Source organism: Leptopilina heterotoma, unplaced genomic scaffold (assembly GCF_015476425.1).
Source record: "Leptopilina heterotoma isolate Lh14 unplaced genomic scaffold, ASM1547642v1 Lhet_38, whole genome shotgun sequence".
Classification (NCBI taxonomy): Eukaryota; Metazoa; Arthropoda; class Insecta; order Hymenoptera; family Figitidae; genus Leptopilina; species Leptopilina heterotoma.
Window position 1 is genome coordinate 678635 of NW_025111054.1, and position 19786 is coordinate 698420.

General features: G+C 26.0%; 1 protein-coding gene across 3 annotated transcripts; it reads right to left on the minus strand.

Annotated features, from left to right (window-relative positions):
- Nucleotides 1-35: 35 nt before the first annotated feature.
- Nucleotides 36-19697, minus strand: LOC122505900 (pro-resilin-like). 3 transcript variants are annotated; one of them, XM_043617777.1, is made up of 8 exons: nucleotides 19544-19697; nucleotides 18855-18878; nucleotides 9970-10318; nucleotides 9369-9653; nucleotides 8702-8939; nucleotides 7737-7865; nucleotides 7275-7331; nucleotides 36-255 (listed from the first exon to the last, which is right to left on the minus strand). In XM_043617777.1, exons 2-8 carry the CDS (start codon nucleotides 18873-18875, stop codon nucleotides 240-242), a joined length of 1095 nt encoding a protein of 364 aa, XP_043473712.1. In that variant the 5' UTR covers nucleotides 18876-18878; nucleotides 19544-19697; the 3' UTR covers nucleotides 36-239. The 3 variants fall into 3 exon arrangements, with proteins under 3 accessions (XP_043473712.1, XP_043473711.1, XP_043473710.1); XM_043617776.1 differs by lacking the exon at nucleotides 36-255 and adding an exon at nucleotides 1783-2129 and having other exon boundaries at nucleotides 9991-10318; nucleotides 19544-19696; XM_043617775.1 differs by lacking the exon at nucleotides 36-255 and adding an exon at nucleotides 1783-2129 and having other exon boundaries at nucleotides 19544-19696.
- Between the last annotated feature and the right edge of the window lie 89 nt (nucleotides 19698-19786).

A 19786-nucleotide genomic window follows, 5' to 3' on the forward strand; every position in this document is an offset into this window, starting at 1 on the left:
AGATTTTAACCATAAAAAATAAAACAAGGCAAGTATTAAATTTTTTTCTTCATTTAATTAAAATTCTCTTTCTTACAAATAATTTACAAAAATTATATATATTTATTTAGCGTGCAATTAGCTTTCACTATTAATTTTTTTTTATATAAATATACAAAACAGTGAAATGTTACACTATAGAGAATATCTTCTCATCTTCATCCAAAGTGAGTTCATCTCAGGAATTTTCAAGTTTATCTTCATCCCATTGGCAATCTATATCAAAAATATTCCATTAAACATTTTTATTTTTCGAAATAATTAGTTTTCTTTTATAACTATCAAAAATATATATTTTGTGCGCAAAGCTGTACACTTGAATTTTATTTTATTTATTCACATCACTATCTTCTTTTTATTTATAGAAATAAAATAATTTTATAATATACTTCAAGCGCACTGTGTCAATTGAGTAGTGTATTTTTTTTTTTTTTTTTTGTTTAATGAAAATGTTTTTTCCGATAGAATAAAAATATTTATCAACAGGCTGTTCTTTGTTTCGTTAAAAATTTATTTCTATCGATAAATATATTTTTCTTTCGCAACATGAATGATGAATTAATAAAAGGTAATAATTTGTGCATAAAAACACTGTATATTGAAATCGCATCTGCATCATAAAAACGTGGTCGCAAAAGTTTTCTCTTATATTAACGGAAAGTTTTGTTTATTCCCAAAAAACGCTAGAATGTTTGTTTATTGCTTTTTCGTTGAAAGAAAGAGAAAAAAGAAAGGTATAAAGAGAGAGAAAACAAATTATTTTCAAGAGAAAAAAAAGTGAAAATGAATTTTAATGAAAAATGAAAATGATTTTTTCGACATTTTTACGCATTCTTGGAATTTTAAGACACGGATAGGAAAAATTTTGATGAAAAAAATAAAATTACAAATAAATGAGAAAAAATTAATTTTAATAATATTGGAAAGTAAAATAGAAAACTAAGGATATTTCATCCGAATTTTTTTTTAATTCGTCCTACCCGCATCGAGTAATCATTTTATCGTTGATAATTTCGCTCGATTTTATTTTGAGGTTAAAAATAATGAAACTGACAAGTGTAAATATAACAATCGCATCGACACACACACAGCAAATGGAAATCCCTTTTTTTTTTGGAAAAATAAGAATAAAGAGCGCACGCCGTTGTTTTTTTTGTTAACATACCTTCTTCGTCAATTGAAAGCTCATCGGCTTCGATCGCAAACGCAAATTGGCGGCACGCTATCCGGTTTAGGTGAAATCGCTCTCCAATTAACGTTGAACACGTGTCTCGCCAGTTGTTTAATCTGCATTGAATATTTTGCAAACGATTTCGCAGCAACGCTGAAGATTTTTCTCATTCATTTTAAAAACGTTTCTTTGTGAAAGAAAATACTTTCACAATAAAAATATGTACCTCGAAAACGAACCTAACCTCAAAAATTCTCATTTCTCAATTTAGTTTCTCTACAGATTCGACAAAAAATTATATTTCTCCTTAATTTCCAAAATGTAAAAACAAAAATAATGAGAAAAAATCCACTAATCATGAATTGTGTGAGGGGAAATTAGGAATAAAAGGTTTTTTTTGTTTTTGATTCCTATGTTGATAAATTTATTTAATCTGAAGGTACATAAACATTTCCAGAAATAGAATAATATACTTTTTTTTCTACACATAAAACGTACAGTTCTAGACTCTGATTTTCCCAAACAAAAAAGAAAAAAAAGGGAGGGGAGACGTATGAATTCTAAGAGTGGAATATTGCAAATTGTAAAAATTATAATTCTTTATGAATTGTACAATTATGAAAAAAATTGTTTTTACTATTAAATTGCTGCATAATGAAACTAATAATATTCAAATGCAACTTGAATTAAAAAAAAAGAGAAACCTTAAGAATTTACTTCTTAACATTTTTTTTAAAAAAGACATATAAATTAGTGTCTATTCAAATGATTTTTCTTGTCAAATAATCAGTTGCGGTTGTGATTTTGTGTGTACAGAAATCGGCGCACTTTTTTTTCATTTGAGTGTTCGCTTTTCTAAGTTTTGGTACTTAATACTTTTTAGTACCTCGGAGGCATCCCGTCTGCCGGACCTGGGAAGCTAAAAGGTCACAAAATCAAAAAATTCTTTTTATTAATCGTCCTTTGCTTTTATTTAATACGTATGCTCTGCGAAGAAAAATCATACAAAGTATAAGATGTAACACCATTCTTTTCTCAATTTTTCTTTTATTTTAATCAAATAATCCTAATTATCATTTACAAATAAATTTATCACAGTATTATTAATTTATTTTTCATTACAACACTTTGAATTTTCGGACATTTTTATTCCTAATTTTTTAAAAATGATCTTCGCCAAAAGTTTGGGAACTGGAATAATTTATATTCTTAAAGTTTAGATTAATTTTCTCTTGCTTCAATAAATTTATTTAAATTAATTTTATGCTTTTGATAAAATTTAGATATGAAAAGTGGTGAAGGAACGCCAAAGAGCTGATTCAAAATTACAAATGAAGAGGAAATCCAATGTTCATGTGGTCGACAAAAATCACAGAACATGTTCTAAACTATCTTTCAGGAGATAAATTACAGGCAATTATTAGAAACGACCGTCTGATTTAAACTATTTTTTAGCAATAATAAAAAATCTCTGTTACCAAGAGGCAACAGTTTGATAACGGTGGTGATTAGTTGTAGGTGAAGAGTTAAAATAACCAACTAGATAATGAATCAATGATTGATTATATAAATCGAGTTAGTATGGTGATGATTAAATTTTAATTATACCTAATAAAATGGTATAATGTAAAATGGTTTCATTATTATTGTTTCAAAGTTATTAGAGAAGAAATTAGTAATGTATGATGATGATTAAATTTCAATTATAATAAAATGGTATAAAGTAAAATGGTTTCATTATTATTGTTTCAAAGTTATTAGAGAAGCTTCGCCAAATTAGAAACGACAATCAAAATTACACCAACTTCCAGCAGTACATACTACAATTATTGAGGAGGCATCCAACCACAATAAAAGTATCAAATAAATATCAATTAAACTCTAGACCATCGACATATCACCCTACAGATAGAGGCGTCCAGCAACAAGCCTAACCCTTAATTGTTCGATTATATAACTTTAGAAAAACTAATATTGTCATTGTGCTCAGGGTTATGATTATTTTCGTCTTGCATCCTCAACTAACCATTTTACGATAAGGGTGTAACGTCCTGTGAATTGGAACCAATGTTTTCAGTTTTGTACATATTTTATTTTCTCTCTTTCTCTTCTCTTTTCATTTCATTTTTCTTTTTTTTATATATACACTTGTAGAAGCGAAATTCATGGGATTAGATAAATTAATGAGTGATAAAATTTTTCTTAAACTTAGAATTTTAAGCCCTAAAATCAATATTGCCGTTTTCAAATCTTATTAAATAAAAATTATCATAAATTTTATAACATCATAAATTTATAAAATCCTAAAAATCAACACTTTAGTCTAAAAGCGATAAGTACCCTAAACAAGATTACTATAAAGGAACGGTCCCCGACAGCCGAAAAACACTTAAGGCCCCGTTTGAATATATGAAATATGTAAAAATTAGAGAAAATGTTAAAATTAAGAAAAATAGCCATATCTGTAAATTCTAGAAACTTGGAGTTGGAAGAGGAGATGAAGTTGAGGAAGGTCAAGACTCAGCTCCTTTTTCGAGGATCCTCCTGCACGTTAAACCCCTATAAATGGGACGGACCCAAAATTCACCAATTAGGCCCATTTTCTCTCCATTTTCTTTTCTTAAACCAATCCTAAAATATCTAACCTCTTTTTCCCTTTCTACAACATTTCCATCTCCGAATTTTCCTCCCTTAAGAAAATCAGTAGTGGGAATTGACACATAAATATGCGTGTTTCATAGGCAAAAATCAGTTATCAGTCCTTTTTCTAAATTTCTTCAATTCAAAAACAGTCACTTCAAAATCTTCGATCAACTTATAATTTCAAGTCTCAAATTCAACTCTCAAATTTTTAAATTCAAACTTATCCAAGTTTTTAAGTTCTAAATTCTAAATTTTAAAGTTATAACGATTCTAACCTCAACTTCGTTCCAGTTCCAAATTCAACTTCAATTTCAACTGAAAATCATCTATAATAAATAAATTTTATAAAAACTGAGTACAAACTAAATTACTGTCTTTTACTTTAAACTATTCTTTCTACAATCTTGTCACACTTTCCCATTTCCGGAAAAATTTATACTTCGTTAATCTTTGTATAAATTTATTCCAACTCTTCCTGTTGTTAAAAAACATTCTTGATTTCTAAATTATTTAAACCTTTGAATCCGAGATTAAGTATTGAACTAAGCATTTGTTCAAGAAAGATCTCATTACTTTTTAAATTCAATATTCCTTATTTTCAATTGAACTAAAGAAATAAGAAAATAATAGAAAGTATTCCCAAGCTATTATACGTAAAGGTTCAGGCTTAAAACAGTTTATTAATTAAATTTTAATATTTAATTAAATTAAAACAAGTATACAAGTCTAGGTTCAAATAACAAGTTAATAATTTATTATTAACTATTTTAAACTATGTTATATCTTCGGACATAACACTTTATTTAAGGGGACCCGCACCTGAATTTGACTGTATCAAAACAAAACATAATTTAAAACACTGTAACATTTGATATAATTAAAAATTCATAAAACCCATGCCCTTAAATGTAAAAGAGAGTGTAAGAAACACAATGAAACAAGAACCATAAAAAATATTGAAATTTGTGGAAGAGGAAGCAATTTTTAGTAAATTAAAATTAGTAAAAATGTTAATTTACTGAAATTTGCTTCTTCTTCTTCCACAAATTTCAATATTTTTTATGGTTCTTGTTTCATTGTGTTTCTTACACTCTCTTTTACATTTAAGGGCATGGGTTTTATGAATTTTTAATTATATCAAATGTTACAGTGTTTTAAATTATGTTTTGTTTTAATACAGTCAAATTCAGTTGCGGGTCCCCTTAATAGATTCAGCGATCTGTGGTCAAGTGATTTCGACAGGAGATGCTTTTTACCATCATCAATGTGCATCCGTACACTTTGTGAAAGGAAAAGAAATGAATCTAGTGTTTGACCGAATTCAAATTATGAATCAGTTAATTATTAAAAGGCAATCAACTTAATAAGGATAAGTCTGTTACCAAGAGGCAACCAGCCATCAATTTATAAAGATGTAAACATCTTTAAAAACAATTAGTTATATTTAATGATGTTGAAAATGAAATTATAATAAAATGGTTTCATTATTATTGTTTCAAAGTTATTAGATATGAAATTAGTAATGTTTGATGATGAATAAATTTTTATTTATGATTATAATAAAATGGTATAAAATAAAATGGTTTCATTATTATTGTTTCAAAGTTATTAGATATGAAATTAGTAATGTTTGATGATAAATAAATTTTATTTATAATTATAATAAAATGTTATAAAATAAAATGGTTTCATTATTATTATTTCAAAGTTATTAGATATGAAATTAGTAATGTTTGATGATGAATAAATTTTAATTATAATTACAATAAAATGTTATATAATAAAATGGTTTCATTATTATTGTTTTAAAGTTATTAGATATGAAATTAGTAATGTTTAATGATGAATAAATTTTAATTATATTTATAATAAAATGGTATAAAATAAAATGATTTCATTATTATTGTTTCAAAGTTATTAGAAAAGTTTGAATGAGTGAGTCTAAGAAAATTAGACAAATTACAGAAAATGCTTCCTTCTAGTAGGAAAGATTATGAAACGCGAAGATTGTATGGAATTTTTAGAGATAATTTCTACATTAATTAATATTAATTAATCAATGAATATGAATAGTAAAATTAAAAAATTTGAATAAGTGAGTCTAAGAAAAATAGAAAAATTTCCAAAATGCTTCATTTTAGTAGAAAGATTATGAAATGTGATGACTGTATGGATTTTTTAGAGTTAATTTCTACATCAATCAATATTAATTAATTAATGAATATGAATAGTAAAAAAAATTTAAAAGATTGAGTCTAATAAAAATAGACACATCACAAAAATTACTTTCTACTAGTAAAAAAATTATGAAATGTGAGGATTGCATAGATTTTTTAGAGTTAATGTCTTCATCGCTGGATGAGTGTTCTCATAATTTTTCAAGTATGTGAAACAGATGAAGAGTGTGATAAAGTGATTAACGAGGTAAAAAAAAATTATCTCAAGCAAAAAATTAATTCAATAATTTTCAGAGACTTAAATTTCTGACAAATAAAATATCGATATTTCGAATTTATAAAAGAAAATAGTTTCTTTTAGAGAAAAAAAATTTCCCAAACTTTTGATGAATTATCGCCAATCGGCGACTGTTGATATTAATAACAAAAAAAATTTTAAATACGCTATTAAAATCGAATAATTAATCGCTCATGTATCGCAAATTTTTTCTTATCGCAATTTCTTTTGTTTCTCATTATTTGTAACCTAAACCAATTCACGATTATTAATCTCTACAAATACTTCGCTTTTCGTTGAATTTTCGCAGTATTGAAAAAGAAAATCGACTTCAATTTCGCCAAAAATATTCTTTTTTTTCTTCTTTTGAAAAAAAACAAAAAATGGGTTCGCTTATAGTAAATCTCTTGTTAATTCTTTTACGCTAATTTAAAATCACGCAAAAATTTATGAATCAATTTGAAAAATTAGAACGCGGTTCGCTGACGATTATTTAAACGAAATTGAGCTTGAAACCGTCATTTATTTATTTATATATAATATTTATATATTTATAAATGAAAAAAAAATTAAAAATAAAGACTAAGAATGAAAAATAATTTCTCTAATTTCTAAAAATATAAATTTTAAGAAAATTAAGAATATGATTTAAATTTAGTTGGAAAGTATGTATTCATGTTTTAATTTTTAAGAATAAAAAACGGTTTCAAGCTAAATCGTACTTCTTTTTTTTTCAAGATGTTACACCTTATACTTTTTTTTACAGGTTTGGCGCATTCAGATTGATTTTATGCTTCTCGCGTTCGGAGATTGAGATGAGAAGTATCGCATGTGAATTACGCAGCACAGAATTTTTCTTCATTTTACATTTTATCGGATACGATATATGTATAAATATATTACTTTTTTGCGTCGAGCGCCATTTTTCAAACAGAACAAATGTTTTTTGTATTATACATTTACTTACCGGCCATTTCCACGTGGAGGTCCATAGGGATCAGGCCTGTCGTAAGCTTCGCCGTATCTAATTAGGGAAAAAAGAAATCTTTCAACATTTAGGAGTAGAAAAACAATTTTCTTTAATTTTTCCCTCCGAGCAATAAATCTACTCTATTAAAAAAGGAATTTTAATAACTTCTTTTTTAATATTATCTCTGATTCTTTACAGTTTATTTTTCTTGACTTTTCTTCTAAGGAAGACTCTCTTCTTTAATTGAAAAATTATAAATTGAATTTTAATTTTAAATAAATTTATCCTTTAGCTTGCAAAGCAAATGTACTTTTGCAACACAAAAAGCAAAATCGGTCACTAGCACAGTAACACTTGAGTAAGTTTACTTGTAAGTGAGACATCACAAATAAGTTTTATTTTTAATTACTAATCGTTTTACTAGTTCAAAAGAAAAGGAAAATGATTTTTGAATCTTACCCTCCACTAACTTGATAACCACCACCTTGGACGGCTCCTCCAGCTCTTCTGCTGAACATATCTGCTTGTGGTCCAGGTCCAGTGTTATAACTTGGGCCAGTGTTGTAACTCGGACCTCCACTCATTTGCCTTTAAACAATTTATTTATAATTCTATTTTAAATGTACAATTTCCAAAAAGATTTTTAAATTTTATTTCAATGAATTGTGATTAAAATTTCTATATTAACTTAATTAATATTAAACTTTTATCTTAAATTCATTAATATTTAACTTTTATATATTATATTAAATTAAATTACAATCTAAAAAATCTATAAAAATTAGTCGCCAATTTGAAAAAAATATTTTAAATTCTTTTTATCTATTTAAAAATGTATCTTTGAAATCGACCATATTTGTATTGGATTCAGCAAATATGGTGTCTGTTCAAGAAACTTTGCTCTCGCTCAATGTCAAATGAAAAACATTCAACAATTTTGAACTATATTATTAAAAAATATAAGGTCAAAATTTATGAGCTGCAATTTATTCGAAAATCGATTGACTCTAAAGCTGTAAATTCTGGTAAATGCAAAGAGAACTGAACTAATTTTAATAATTTGTAGTCTTTAATCTTTTTGATTAAAAAACAATTTAAAAAATGAATTTAAGCGTCATTCAATCCAGAGTATAGTAGGATTTTATTTTATATTTTTAATAGCCTATTTAGTAAATGATATAGTTAATTAGGTGGAAATAGGCATGTTTTAATGAATTTTTTTAGACTCTTTGGTTAGAGCCAGTGCATTTAATAAGTTTTACGATAATAGTACTTCATTTGAAGAATATTTGGTTAAAATTTCAAAGTAATATCTAAAGGACGAACGGGTTGGCACGCGATTTTTTAAGTCATAATATTCATTCTGATTCATTACTTCCGGCAAGTAAAAAGTAGAATAAGAAAAATGAGAAAAAAAAACTTACTGGAAATTCGAATCGTAACCAACGTCGCCGTAGCCAGTGCCGTAACCACTAGCAGCGACTGCGCCACTTCCGTTTCTCATTGGTCCTGCTCCACTGCGATCGTAATCGTTTCTAGGCGCATAATCTACTGGGCGGCCACCTCCAAAATTGTCAACGCGTCCATACTCTACTGGACCAGGTTGGCCTCTATTGAAATCACTACCCATTCCACCACCGACTACCGAATAGTCGCACATGCCTGAAACAATTTTTAGGACAATAAAATAAAAGGATCAAGAAAAATCACCCAAGTTCAAACATTGTGCAACAATTCAAATCTAATAGAAAAGCTTTCTCTATTCACCCTCTGCACTTTTTTAAAAACATTTTTATTCAATAACTATCTTATGCCATATATCAGAACTTACCTAAAACACAAATCATTTGTCGTTGAATAAGGAAATGATGCAATTTATATGTGGCAATAGAGTAAATTCATTACATTCGAAAAAATAAGCTTTAGGAATAAATAATTCGGAAAATTGAGTTGGAAAAAAGTCATTAGGAAAATTGAATTAGGAAAAAGTAATTATTAGGAAACACGTTCATTAGAAATTTAACATTAGGAAAAATGTTGGGAATGTTGTTTTTGAAGAGCGAGCAAAACGAGTTACAATTCATAACCAACCTCCGTGATTGCCGTAGTCATTCCTTTGACCAAAGTCTGCCCTTCCGTAGTCTTGTCGTCCATAGTCTGCAGTTCCTTGTGGACCGTAAGCGCCAACAGCGCCACCAGATGGCCCATAACCGCCGCCCATTGGTGCAGCCGATGTGTAACCCCCCATTGGCTGTCCCCCACCAACATTCTGACCATAACCCCCACGATCTCCATAACCTTGATTAAAATCATTGCGACCACTGAAATCCCCTCCACCACGATTATAGTCCTGATAACCACCGCCGCCTCCACCTCCTGCATCAGAAAGACAACAATCCTCAATTTCACTGTAACGCCAACAATTAATGCCTGAGCACGATTCAAAACATAAACGCAACTTTAGAGAATAAAAAACGAAACCAACATTGACCCGACTGAAAGAAACACCGATTCCTCAAAAAAAACGAAAACGTGAATTTTAATCAAATTTGAAAATTTATAGTCAAATCAAAAGAAATGGCGCATATTATTTCGCTCTTTTTTTTTTTGCTTCGCACCAATTAATTTTTGAAATGATGAGAAATTTCGAAGAATTTGACCACAATAACAAAAGTCGCGGTACTCAACAAACCTCTCCTGTCGTTATACGGACCGGGCCGACTATCTCGTCCTCCATCACGACCTCCTCGGCCTCCTCTCATTGGACCGCCACGGCGATCGTCTCGTCTTCCGCCACCGCCGCCACCACCGCCTCTTGATTTACCCGTGGACTGCTCAACATTGATCGTGGCACCTTTGAAGTTTGTGTTGTGTAGTGCTTTGATTGCAGCTGCCGCATCTTCCTCGCGAGCCATATGTACAAAACCATAACGGTTCATTACATCGCACTCGGTTACGTCTCCAAATCGAGTGAAAAGTTGACGAAGTTCGTCATTCCGGCAGTTTTCTGGTAGTCGTCCAACGAAGATTTTTGTCTTCCTCTAAAATCAAGAAAAATAAATTTTTTTTATTAGACTGGTAACCGAAAGTACCTTGTAACATATCAGGGTTACCACGCTTTTGCTCATTTCAGAATTCCCTGGGTTTTCCAGGTTAAAAAACGGAATTTTTCCAGGTTTTTAATACGAAAATTATTCGAAAATATCAATTACTTCATTTTTAAATAAATATTTAATCATTATTATTTTTTCATATACATAGAAATTAAAATTTTCAAAAATTTAAAACTCAATAACTTATAAGAATATTATTAAAAAACATGAAGATATCGATCACTCCGAGTCTTCGACTCAAAGTGATCGCTTTCTTCATGTTTTATAATAATTAAAACTTGCTACTTTGTTACTGTAACTTTTTCAAAATTATTTCCATCATTACGATTATTAATTTATAAAATTTTCAACTAAAATTCTTTTTTAAGTCAATTTGTTTAAAATAATTTTTGAAAAAGTTCTTTGAGAATTTTCAAATTTTTTTTTTACAATTTAATTTTATGAAATTTTGATTATTCTGACAGTCCTCAATTAAATGTATTAGAAATTAAAAACTTTAAATAATTAAAATAAATTCCATTAAACTTTTTGAAAAAAATTAATTCTACAGAATTCTTAATTAAAAGTATAAAAAGTTGAAATTTTCAGAGATTTTAATTTGAAACCTTTTGAAAATTCAATTATTTCTAAAAATCCACGCTATAATGCTTTCAATATTCAATTATAATCTAAAATTTTAACTGAAATTGATTTTTAAATCGATATTTATTAGAAAATTCTACAAGAATTCAAATATTTAACTATATAAAAAAATATTTTCCCTAACACCCGCTTTGAAACTGCAACTTTCAAGGGTCACAAACCGTGGCGAAGTGATACTTTTCACGACTGTTTGAAAAACCGTGGCGAAAGTAAATTTCTGGAGAATTTGTAGTATTTACTTATGTATTATTGCTATTTTTATTTTAAAAGATTAAAATAATCCATGTTGATATTTTTTTTGACGGAATAAAATTTTACTAACTAACTAGACTGACTGACTAAAGAAACTAACGAACTAAGTAACTGAATTAACTAACTAACTTACTAAGTAACAAAATTAACTAAACTATTTAGCTAAAGAAACTAACGAACTAACTAAATTAACTTACTAAGTAGCTAAACTAATTTAACTAACTAAAGAAACTAACGAACTAAGTAACTAAATTAACTAACTAACTGACTGACTAACTAAACTAATTAAACTAACAAACTAAAGAAACTACCGAACTAAGTAACTCAATAAACTTACTAATTTACTAACTAACTAAATTAACTGAACTAACGAACTAAACTAACTAAATAACTAACTTATTTGTACAAATTTTGAAAATACATTTATCGACCACTGTATTTTTTAATTATAAATCTTATGAAAATATAAAATGTTATTAAAAATGAAATTGTTAGTTACAATTATAAAAACAGGGTGGCCACATTTTTCATAAAAAAAATTCACGGTCATTTCCCGGTCATAAATTATTTTTCCGGTCATAAAAAACAACTCTAAAAATAAATTATTCCATGAAAGATTGAAAGAATTTTCTGATTTTTAGACGAAACTTTGACTTTTCCCAAACCCTAAAAATATTTTAGTTTACTCTAAAAATAATTGAAACTCCAAAATATGTTTATAATACATTTTTTTGAATATCTTTAATACTAAAAATAATTTTGAACTTAAATAGATTTTTTGAAACAAATATTTAATTATTATCCATTATTTTTCCATATAGGTATTCAAATTTCAAATCCTTTAAATTTGAATAATTTTTAAGAATTGCTACTTACTGTAACTTATTAAAAATTATTTTCAAAATTTCAATTCAATTATTTTCTAGAAATTTTAACTAAAATATTTCTAAAATCCACTTGTTTACAAGACAATTTCATGAAATTTTGAATAATTTGAAATTTTTCAATTAAATATTACATATTGAAAAACATAACTAATTTGAAAAAATGTGAATAAAAATATTTCAAAAAACTAACTTATTCAGAATTTTTAATTAAAATCTTTTAAAATACAACTTTTCTAAAACTTCAATTTGAAACTTTTTAAAATTCAATCTATAATAATATTAATTTAACATTCTAAAATATAGAAAAATTTGCTTATCAATAATTGTAAAAAAAAACTAATTGATATTAATGCAAAATACGGTTTTTTCAAAATTTATTCAGGGTGGCCACTTTTTTTGTAAAAAAAAATTCACGGTCATTTCCCGGTCCATTCCCGGTCATAAATTATTTTTCCCGATCATAAATAATAACTCTGAAAATAAATTATTCCATGAAAGATTGAAAGAATTTCCTGATTTTTAGACAAAACTTTGACTTTTTCCCAAACCCTAAAAATATTTAAGTTTACTCTAAAAATAATTTTGAACTTAAATAGATTTTTTGAAATAAATATTTAATTATTATCCATTATTTTTCCATATAGAAGGTATTCAAATTTCAAAAAAAAAATTCAAATTTCAAATCCTTTAAATTTGAATAATTTTTAAGAATTGCTACTGCAACTTATTAAAAATTATTTTCAAAATTTCAATTCAATTATATTCTAGAAATAACTAAAATATTTCTAAAATCCACTTGTTTACAAGACAATTTCATGAAATTTTGATTAATTTGAAAATTTTTCAATTAAATATTACATATTTAAAAACATAACTAATTTGAGAAAATGTGAATAAAAATATTTTTAAAGACTAAATTATTCAGAATTTTTAATTAAAATCTTTTAAAATTCAACTTTTCTAAAACTTCAATTTGAAATTTTTTAAAATTCAATCTATAATAATATTAGTATGATATTAATTTAACATTCAAAAAAATCGAAAAATTTGCTTATGAATAATTGTAAAAAAACTAATTGATATTAATGAAAAATACGGTTTTTTAAAATTTATTTTCTAAGAAAAGAAATTTTATTTATTTTTATTTACTTTATTTGTTATTCAAAAATTCATTTTTATAAATTTCGTATCACTTTTGTTCTAATTAGTTCAAATTTTTAATAATTCTTATTTGTTTGGTTATAATATTAATTGCAAAAAATTTTTAAATTGATTTATTTTTCATTATTTTATAGGATGTGAAATTTTTTCTCTTTGAAATTTTTTTGACAAATTTAATTAAAATTATATTTTGTTTAATTATTGTTAGAAATAGAAAGAATTTAAAATTAAATTTAATATTTTCTTTTTTTAAGTCTGTTACGTTGGACAACAAAATTCATAATTTTCTTATAAATTCTAGAAATTGAATATTTTTATAGTACTTTTTATAAAATTCTTTGACAAAATATAAATAGATTTTATAGAAGATCATTCAATCTTTTTTAATGAAATATAGTTAATACCTAAGTCTTAAAATAAATATTTCTATTTTTTCTCACAAAGTAATGTGTGTTTTTAAAAAAAAAATTCCAAAATCCCGGTCAAGATCAAAATTCACTGTCATTTCCCGGTTTTTCCCTGTCCAAAAAAATTCACTGTCATTTCCCGGTTTTCCCGGTTTCCCGGTCCAGCGGCCACCCTGTTTATTTTATAAGAAAAGAAATTTTATTTATTTTTATTAATTTTATTTATAACTTAAAAATTAATTTCTAAGTCTGTTACGTTGGACAACAAAATTCATAATTTTCTTATAAATTCTAGAAATTGAATATTTTTATAGTACTTTTCATAAAATTCCCTGACAAAATAAATAGATTTTATAGAAGATTATTCAATCTTTTTTAATGAAATATAATTAATAAGTCCTAAAATAAATATTTCTATTTTTTTTCACAAAATAATGTGTTTTTAAAAAAAAAATTCCAAAATCCCGGTCAAGATCAAAATTCACTGTCATTTCCCGGTTTTTCCCGGTCCAAAAAAATTCCCTATCATTTCCCGGTTTCCCAGTCCAGCGGCCACCCTGAAAAATATCTAACATGCATTTCCTCGCAAGGCGTTAGGAAAAACGTTATGTACAACTCGTGGTGAAAGAATGATTTTACCACTAGTTGAACAATGTACTCTACTATTATTAAATTAAATGTTTCTTAAAATTTGATTTTCATATAAAGAATTTTATCAAAAAAATTTTTAAATAATTTAATTCTCTTGACGAATTTAAATAAAATTTTTAAGAATAATTTCATTTGTTGAGAAATTTGATAAAAAGTGTATTAAAAATAATTGAAATTCTGCAAAGAATTTTATTATAATTTTTGAAAATAATTTAATTTCGGAGAGAAATTGAGGCCTTGGATCCAATAACTCGCCCGACGCTCGGAGGAACGCGTAACTGCCAGTCAGTGAGCAGTGAGCGCCTCTGGGCCACTCACTGCTACCCGACTGGCATTAGCGCGTTCCTCCGAGCGTCGGGCGAGTTATTGGATCCAAGGCCTCAATTTTATTTTTTATATAGATGATTGAAATTTTGACGAGAATTTTTGTAAATTTTTGAAACATAATTGGATTTCTGCGAAGAATTAGAATACTTTTGAAAATAATTGAATTCCTGAGACGAATTTTATTAAAATATCTTTTTAAATGATTGAATTCTTTTGTGAAATTTTATTGAAATAGTAGACATTGAAAATAATTAAATTTTGACAAATTTTTGAAATTAATTAAATTTCTACGTAGAATTTTATGAAAATTATTTTGAAAAAAATTTTATTTTTACAAAGAATTTCATTATTTATGAAAATAATTTTATTCGTTGAAGAAATTTAATTAAAAATGTATTGAAAATAATACTTAAATTGTACTAAATAAATTGTAGCAAATTTTTTTTTTTAATAATTGAATTTCTTTGATGAATTTTAATAAAATTTTTAAGAATAATTACATTTTTTGAGGAATTCCATTAAAATTGTATTAAAAATTTTTAAAAATTGAAAAGTCTACGATGAGTTTTGTTATGAATTTATGAAAATAAATCCCTGTAAAAAATGTTATTATTTAGGGTAAGTGTGGGTATTCCTGCGAGTGACACAATTATTGCGATTTTTAAAAAATTATTATTTTCATTTTGAAATACACGCCTAATTTTTTCAAAATAATTACAAAAATTATTTTGAATCTTACTTGATAGAATAGCTCATAAAAATGTACATTCCGACAATTATTTATTTATTTATTTAAATTTGAAATATATTATGACAGAATTCTGTGAAATTATCAAATATGGCAGTCATGAATACATATTAAAAACCATTGATATTTCCAATATTCACTATAGTATACACGTTTCAGTGTTACTAATCAAAGAAGTACACTTTATTATTTGAAAAATATATTAATTTACCCATATATTATTGATTTTCAATTAATAATACTTAAAACTATATTAGTAGCAGAATTTTTACTGCATGTTAGTATTATTGCGATTTTTAAATACGTTTACTGCGCAACGCATACTAAACATAACCTCTTTTTTGACAACCAGCGCGCTATGCGACACCTGATTTTCTGCAATAATGCTCGCACAATAATTGGTGTTTCCTTGATAAATGTCACACAATATTAATCGCGAGTCAACAATAATACATGTGTTGTCAATTAGTTTTTAATTTACTTTTTTAAATACAAATAAGTAACGAAATTTGATTGAGTTTAATGATTTGGAAAATATAATAATTGAACTTTAATTTGTAATTGAAAAAACTGCATTTTATTTTTTCGTAAACTTAGACGAGCTTCGCAAAGTTAACCTACACTAAAAATTCGCAGAAATACCCACACTTACCCTATGAAAATCATTGAATAATAATTTTAAATTAAAATTTTGTTAAAAATCTTTAAAAACAGGCGAAATTCCAGAAATTTTTTAAATTCCATTCTATTTTCAGGTGTTTCATACCCTTTTCTAAATTCCATACCTTTTCCAGGTTTTCCAGGCTCTGTGGCAACCATGCATACAGATACAGTGATTTTTTTTTAAATTTTGTAAATTTAACCATTTTTAATTTTTGAAATTTTTTTCTAAACCAAAAAAATGTTTATAAGTCCTTTGTTCAGCGTAGACAATATAATATACTAACGGAATTTTTTTTGAATTTTTGATTTCAGATGAACCATTCTCGTCGATATGATTCGTAAATAAAACAAAATAAATGCAGAATAAGAGAAAATTAATTAAAAAAATTAATTTCCTATTTTTCTAAACCGAATTCAAGCTCGAATTTTAATATCAATATTTTAAAAAATGTATCTTTGAAATCGACCATATTTGTATTGGATTCAGCAAATATGGTGTCTGTTCAAGAAACTTTGCTCTCGCTCAATGTCAAATGAAATACATTCAACAATTTTGAACTATATTATTAAAAAATATAAGGTCAAAATTTATGAGCTACAATTTAATCTAAAAGCAATTGACTCTAAAGGTGTAAATTTTGGTACATGCAAAGAGAGCTAAACTGATTTTAATAATTTCCAGTCTTAAATCTTTGTAATTGAAAAACTATTTTAAAAACACGAAAAAGTATCCTATCAGCTTTAAGCGTCATTTAGACCTGGATATAGGGGAGATTCGGGTAGCCCCGGACACTTAAGCATTTCGGTGAATAATTTGTGTTCATATTTTTGGAATATTAATTAAATTTTTTTATGTCAAACAGAATGCTTCTTTCAAGCTTCAGCATAAATTCATTTGTAAAATAATCAAACCTTTTAGGAAAAAATGAGTATTAAAATCCCAAACTTCAACAATTTGTCGGGGTAGCCCCGGACACTTTCAAGTTTTTTAATAAAAGAAAATGTAAAAACTGAGTCAATATTTCAAAAATAAGCTTACAAAAAATAATAATTCACAACGAAATATTAACTTTAAGATAATTTTGTCACGAGCTACTTTAGCGTCTTTCTGATAAATGCTAAAGAGCAACTGCACTCGAAAGTTTTAATTGTTTGTAAAATAATTAATATTTTTAAATAGACGAAAATTATTTAAAAAAATGAAAACTGTTGGACTATTTATAAAAATATTTCCAACTTTTTGAGTCATTTTAAATTAAAATTTATGATTAAGAAAGATGGTGAATCAAATAAAAATGTTAAGAATTTTTTTTAATTTGTGAAATTAAGAATGTCCGAATTACAGAACAATTTTTTTTAGAATTTTCTACTGTCCCGTTTTTGAGAATTTAATTGTTGAAATTGCATGTTTTTATATGGACTCTTATAGAGAGTGTCATGTGAAGTGCACTATTTTGATAATAACTTTTATAAAAAAGTTAAACTTTTTTTAAAAATCATACTCTTTTAAAGTTCAATACTTTTGGAATAATTTAAAAAAATAATTGAGTAAACCGACTGTCCCGATTTTGAGAAATAACATTAAAACTAAATCAGGGTTTCTACTGAAAATATGACTTAAAATTCCAGGACATTCCAGGACAGATTTTTTATTTTTCCAGGACATTTATATGTGTAATATTATTTCATATTTTACGATTAACATAATTTAAATTAACCTATACTTGAACAAAAATATTTTTTTTATTATAAAAAGAGTTAAAAATCATTAAAATTAATATTATAAATACCAGATTCTATAATCAAACGACAAATTAAAATTATTTTTTGATGGATCAAAAAAATTATTTTTTTAAATTTGAGTAAAATTTTTAAATTATTGAATATTTAAAAGCAAAATATAGAAAATTAAAGGTAAAAAATTAAAAATCCAGGACATTTAAGGGCATTTTTTCAAATTCCAGGACATTTCCAGGACTTCAAGGACCAGTAGACACCCTGTGAATGCGCTGTTGCCACAATCTCCGTGCTTATAAAATTTTTTTGCGAAATTTTTTTTACGTAATTAAATAATTATTTTTAATAATATTTTTTGAGAATAATGAATTAAAATGATTAAAAATACTATTTTTTATGTCTAATATGTTAAGTATTGCATTATTCACTTATGAAATATATATTAAAATAGTTGGTATTTGCAATTTTAATCCCATATAAAAGCATAAAAAAGGGTATTAAAAAAACGACATTGAAAAATTATCAAAATTATGAGAGAAGTTTAAATTTTAGTTTTGTCAAAAAATTTTTTTTTAATTTTAAATGCTCAAAATTGTTAACAAAAATTGAGCACCCAATAAAGAACAAAAATTTTATTTCTTCTCTTTAACTACTTAATATTAATTAATATCAAGTTTTACCAATAAATTTACATTAATTATTATTCATAATTATTTTAATATTAATTTATTAATACTGATTATTTAATGTGTATTAATGTTAGTTATAATATGAAATTTTTTTCAGAAACAAAAAAAAAATTTGAATATTTTTTTGGAAAAATAATTTTCTAAAATCAAGTGTACTGATATTGAGTTAAGCAAACTATGGTGACTGTTAATTTCCCTCATAGCTATTGATTTAACAATTCGGAGCCTATCACTATACAAACAACGACAAAACTTATCCGAGCTTTATAGAACATTATTAAATTAAAATAATTATCTTACCGGTGGGTTGGACGACACCATTTTCTGTAACGAGAGAAACAAAATATTATTAACAAAAAAACTTAACAATAGAAAAGTTTTTAAAAATAAAAAAAACTAGTTAAATAAATAAAGACGAAAATAAATAATTTAATATAATTTTACATTAATACGCTTGGAAAACAGTAAAAAGAAGTAAAATTGAATTACACAAAAAAGAATGTAATTTAATAAAAGAAAAGCAAATTTATCTCTAAAAACCAAGAAAATAAAATTTTAAACGATGATAAAAAAAACATTACTTCCCGAGATATATAAAACTGATTATTTTATTCTATAGAATGCACACACATAATAGTATGCTACTTGTAATAATTGTACAATATTATCGAAACGGGATGAAAAAAAAACCACTAACGTGTAATTAATACAGAAAAAAATACTTGCAAACATTAAATCTCGATTAATTGTAATTCAAAGGCAACTACTTCAAAAATATTCACAATAGAAGTAAAAGATAAAAAAGAAATTTTTTTTCGCAAAAAAGAAAAATGATGCCGGTATGATTGCTGTTAAAGACTTGAGTTTCTATAATGAATGGGGGGAACGATGAATATATATATGTCCTTGGTGAAAATTTGATATTTTTTATTAAATATCTGTTTAATTTTATTGTTAAGTGGGAAAAAATGAAAAATTTTGATACTTACGTATGAGTTCGACGTTTTGGAGAAATAAAATTAAAACAAAAACGATAATTATCTATAAGACGCTACTTTTCAACACTGAAAATTGTCACTGCACACAAAGCAAAATGGCGTTGAACACTTTTTATAACAGGAAGAAATGGGTGGCAACGATGCTGCCAACTTACTAAACGCTTGGTGGCTATTAGGCTACGTCCACAATAGGCTTTTTATGTGTTTTATGTCTTTCACTTTAGGGTGCATTTG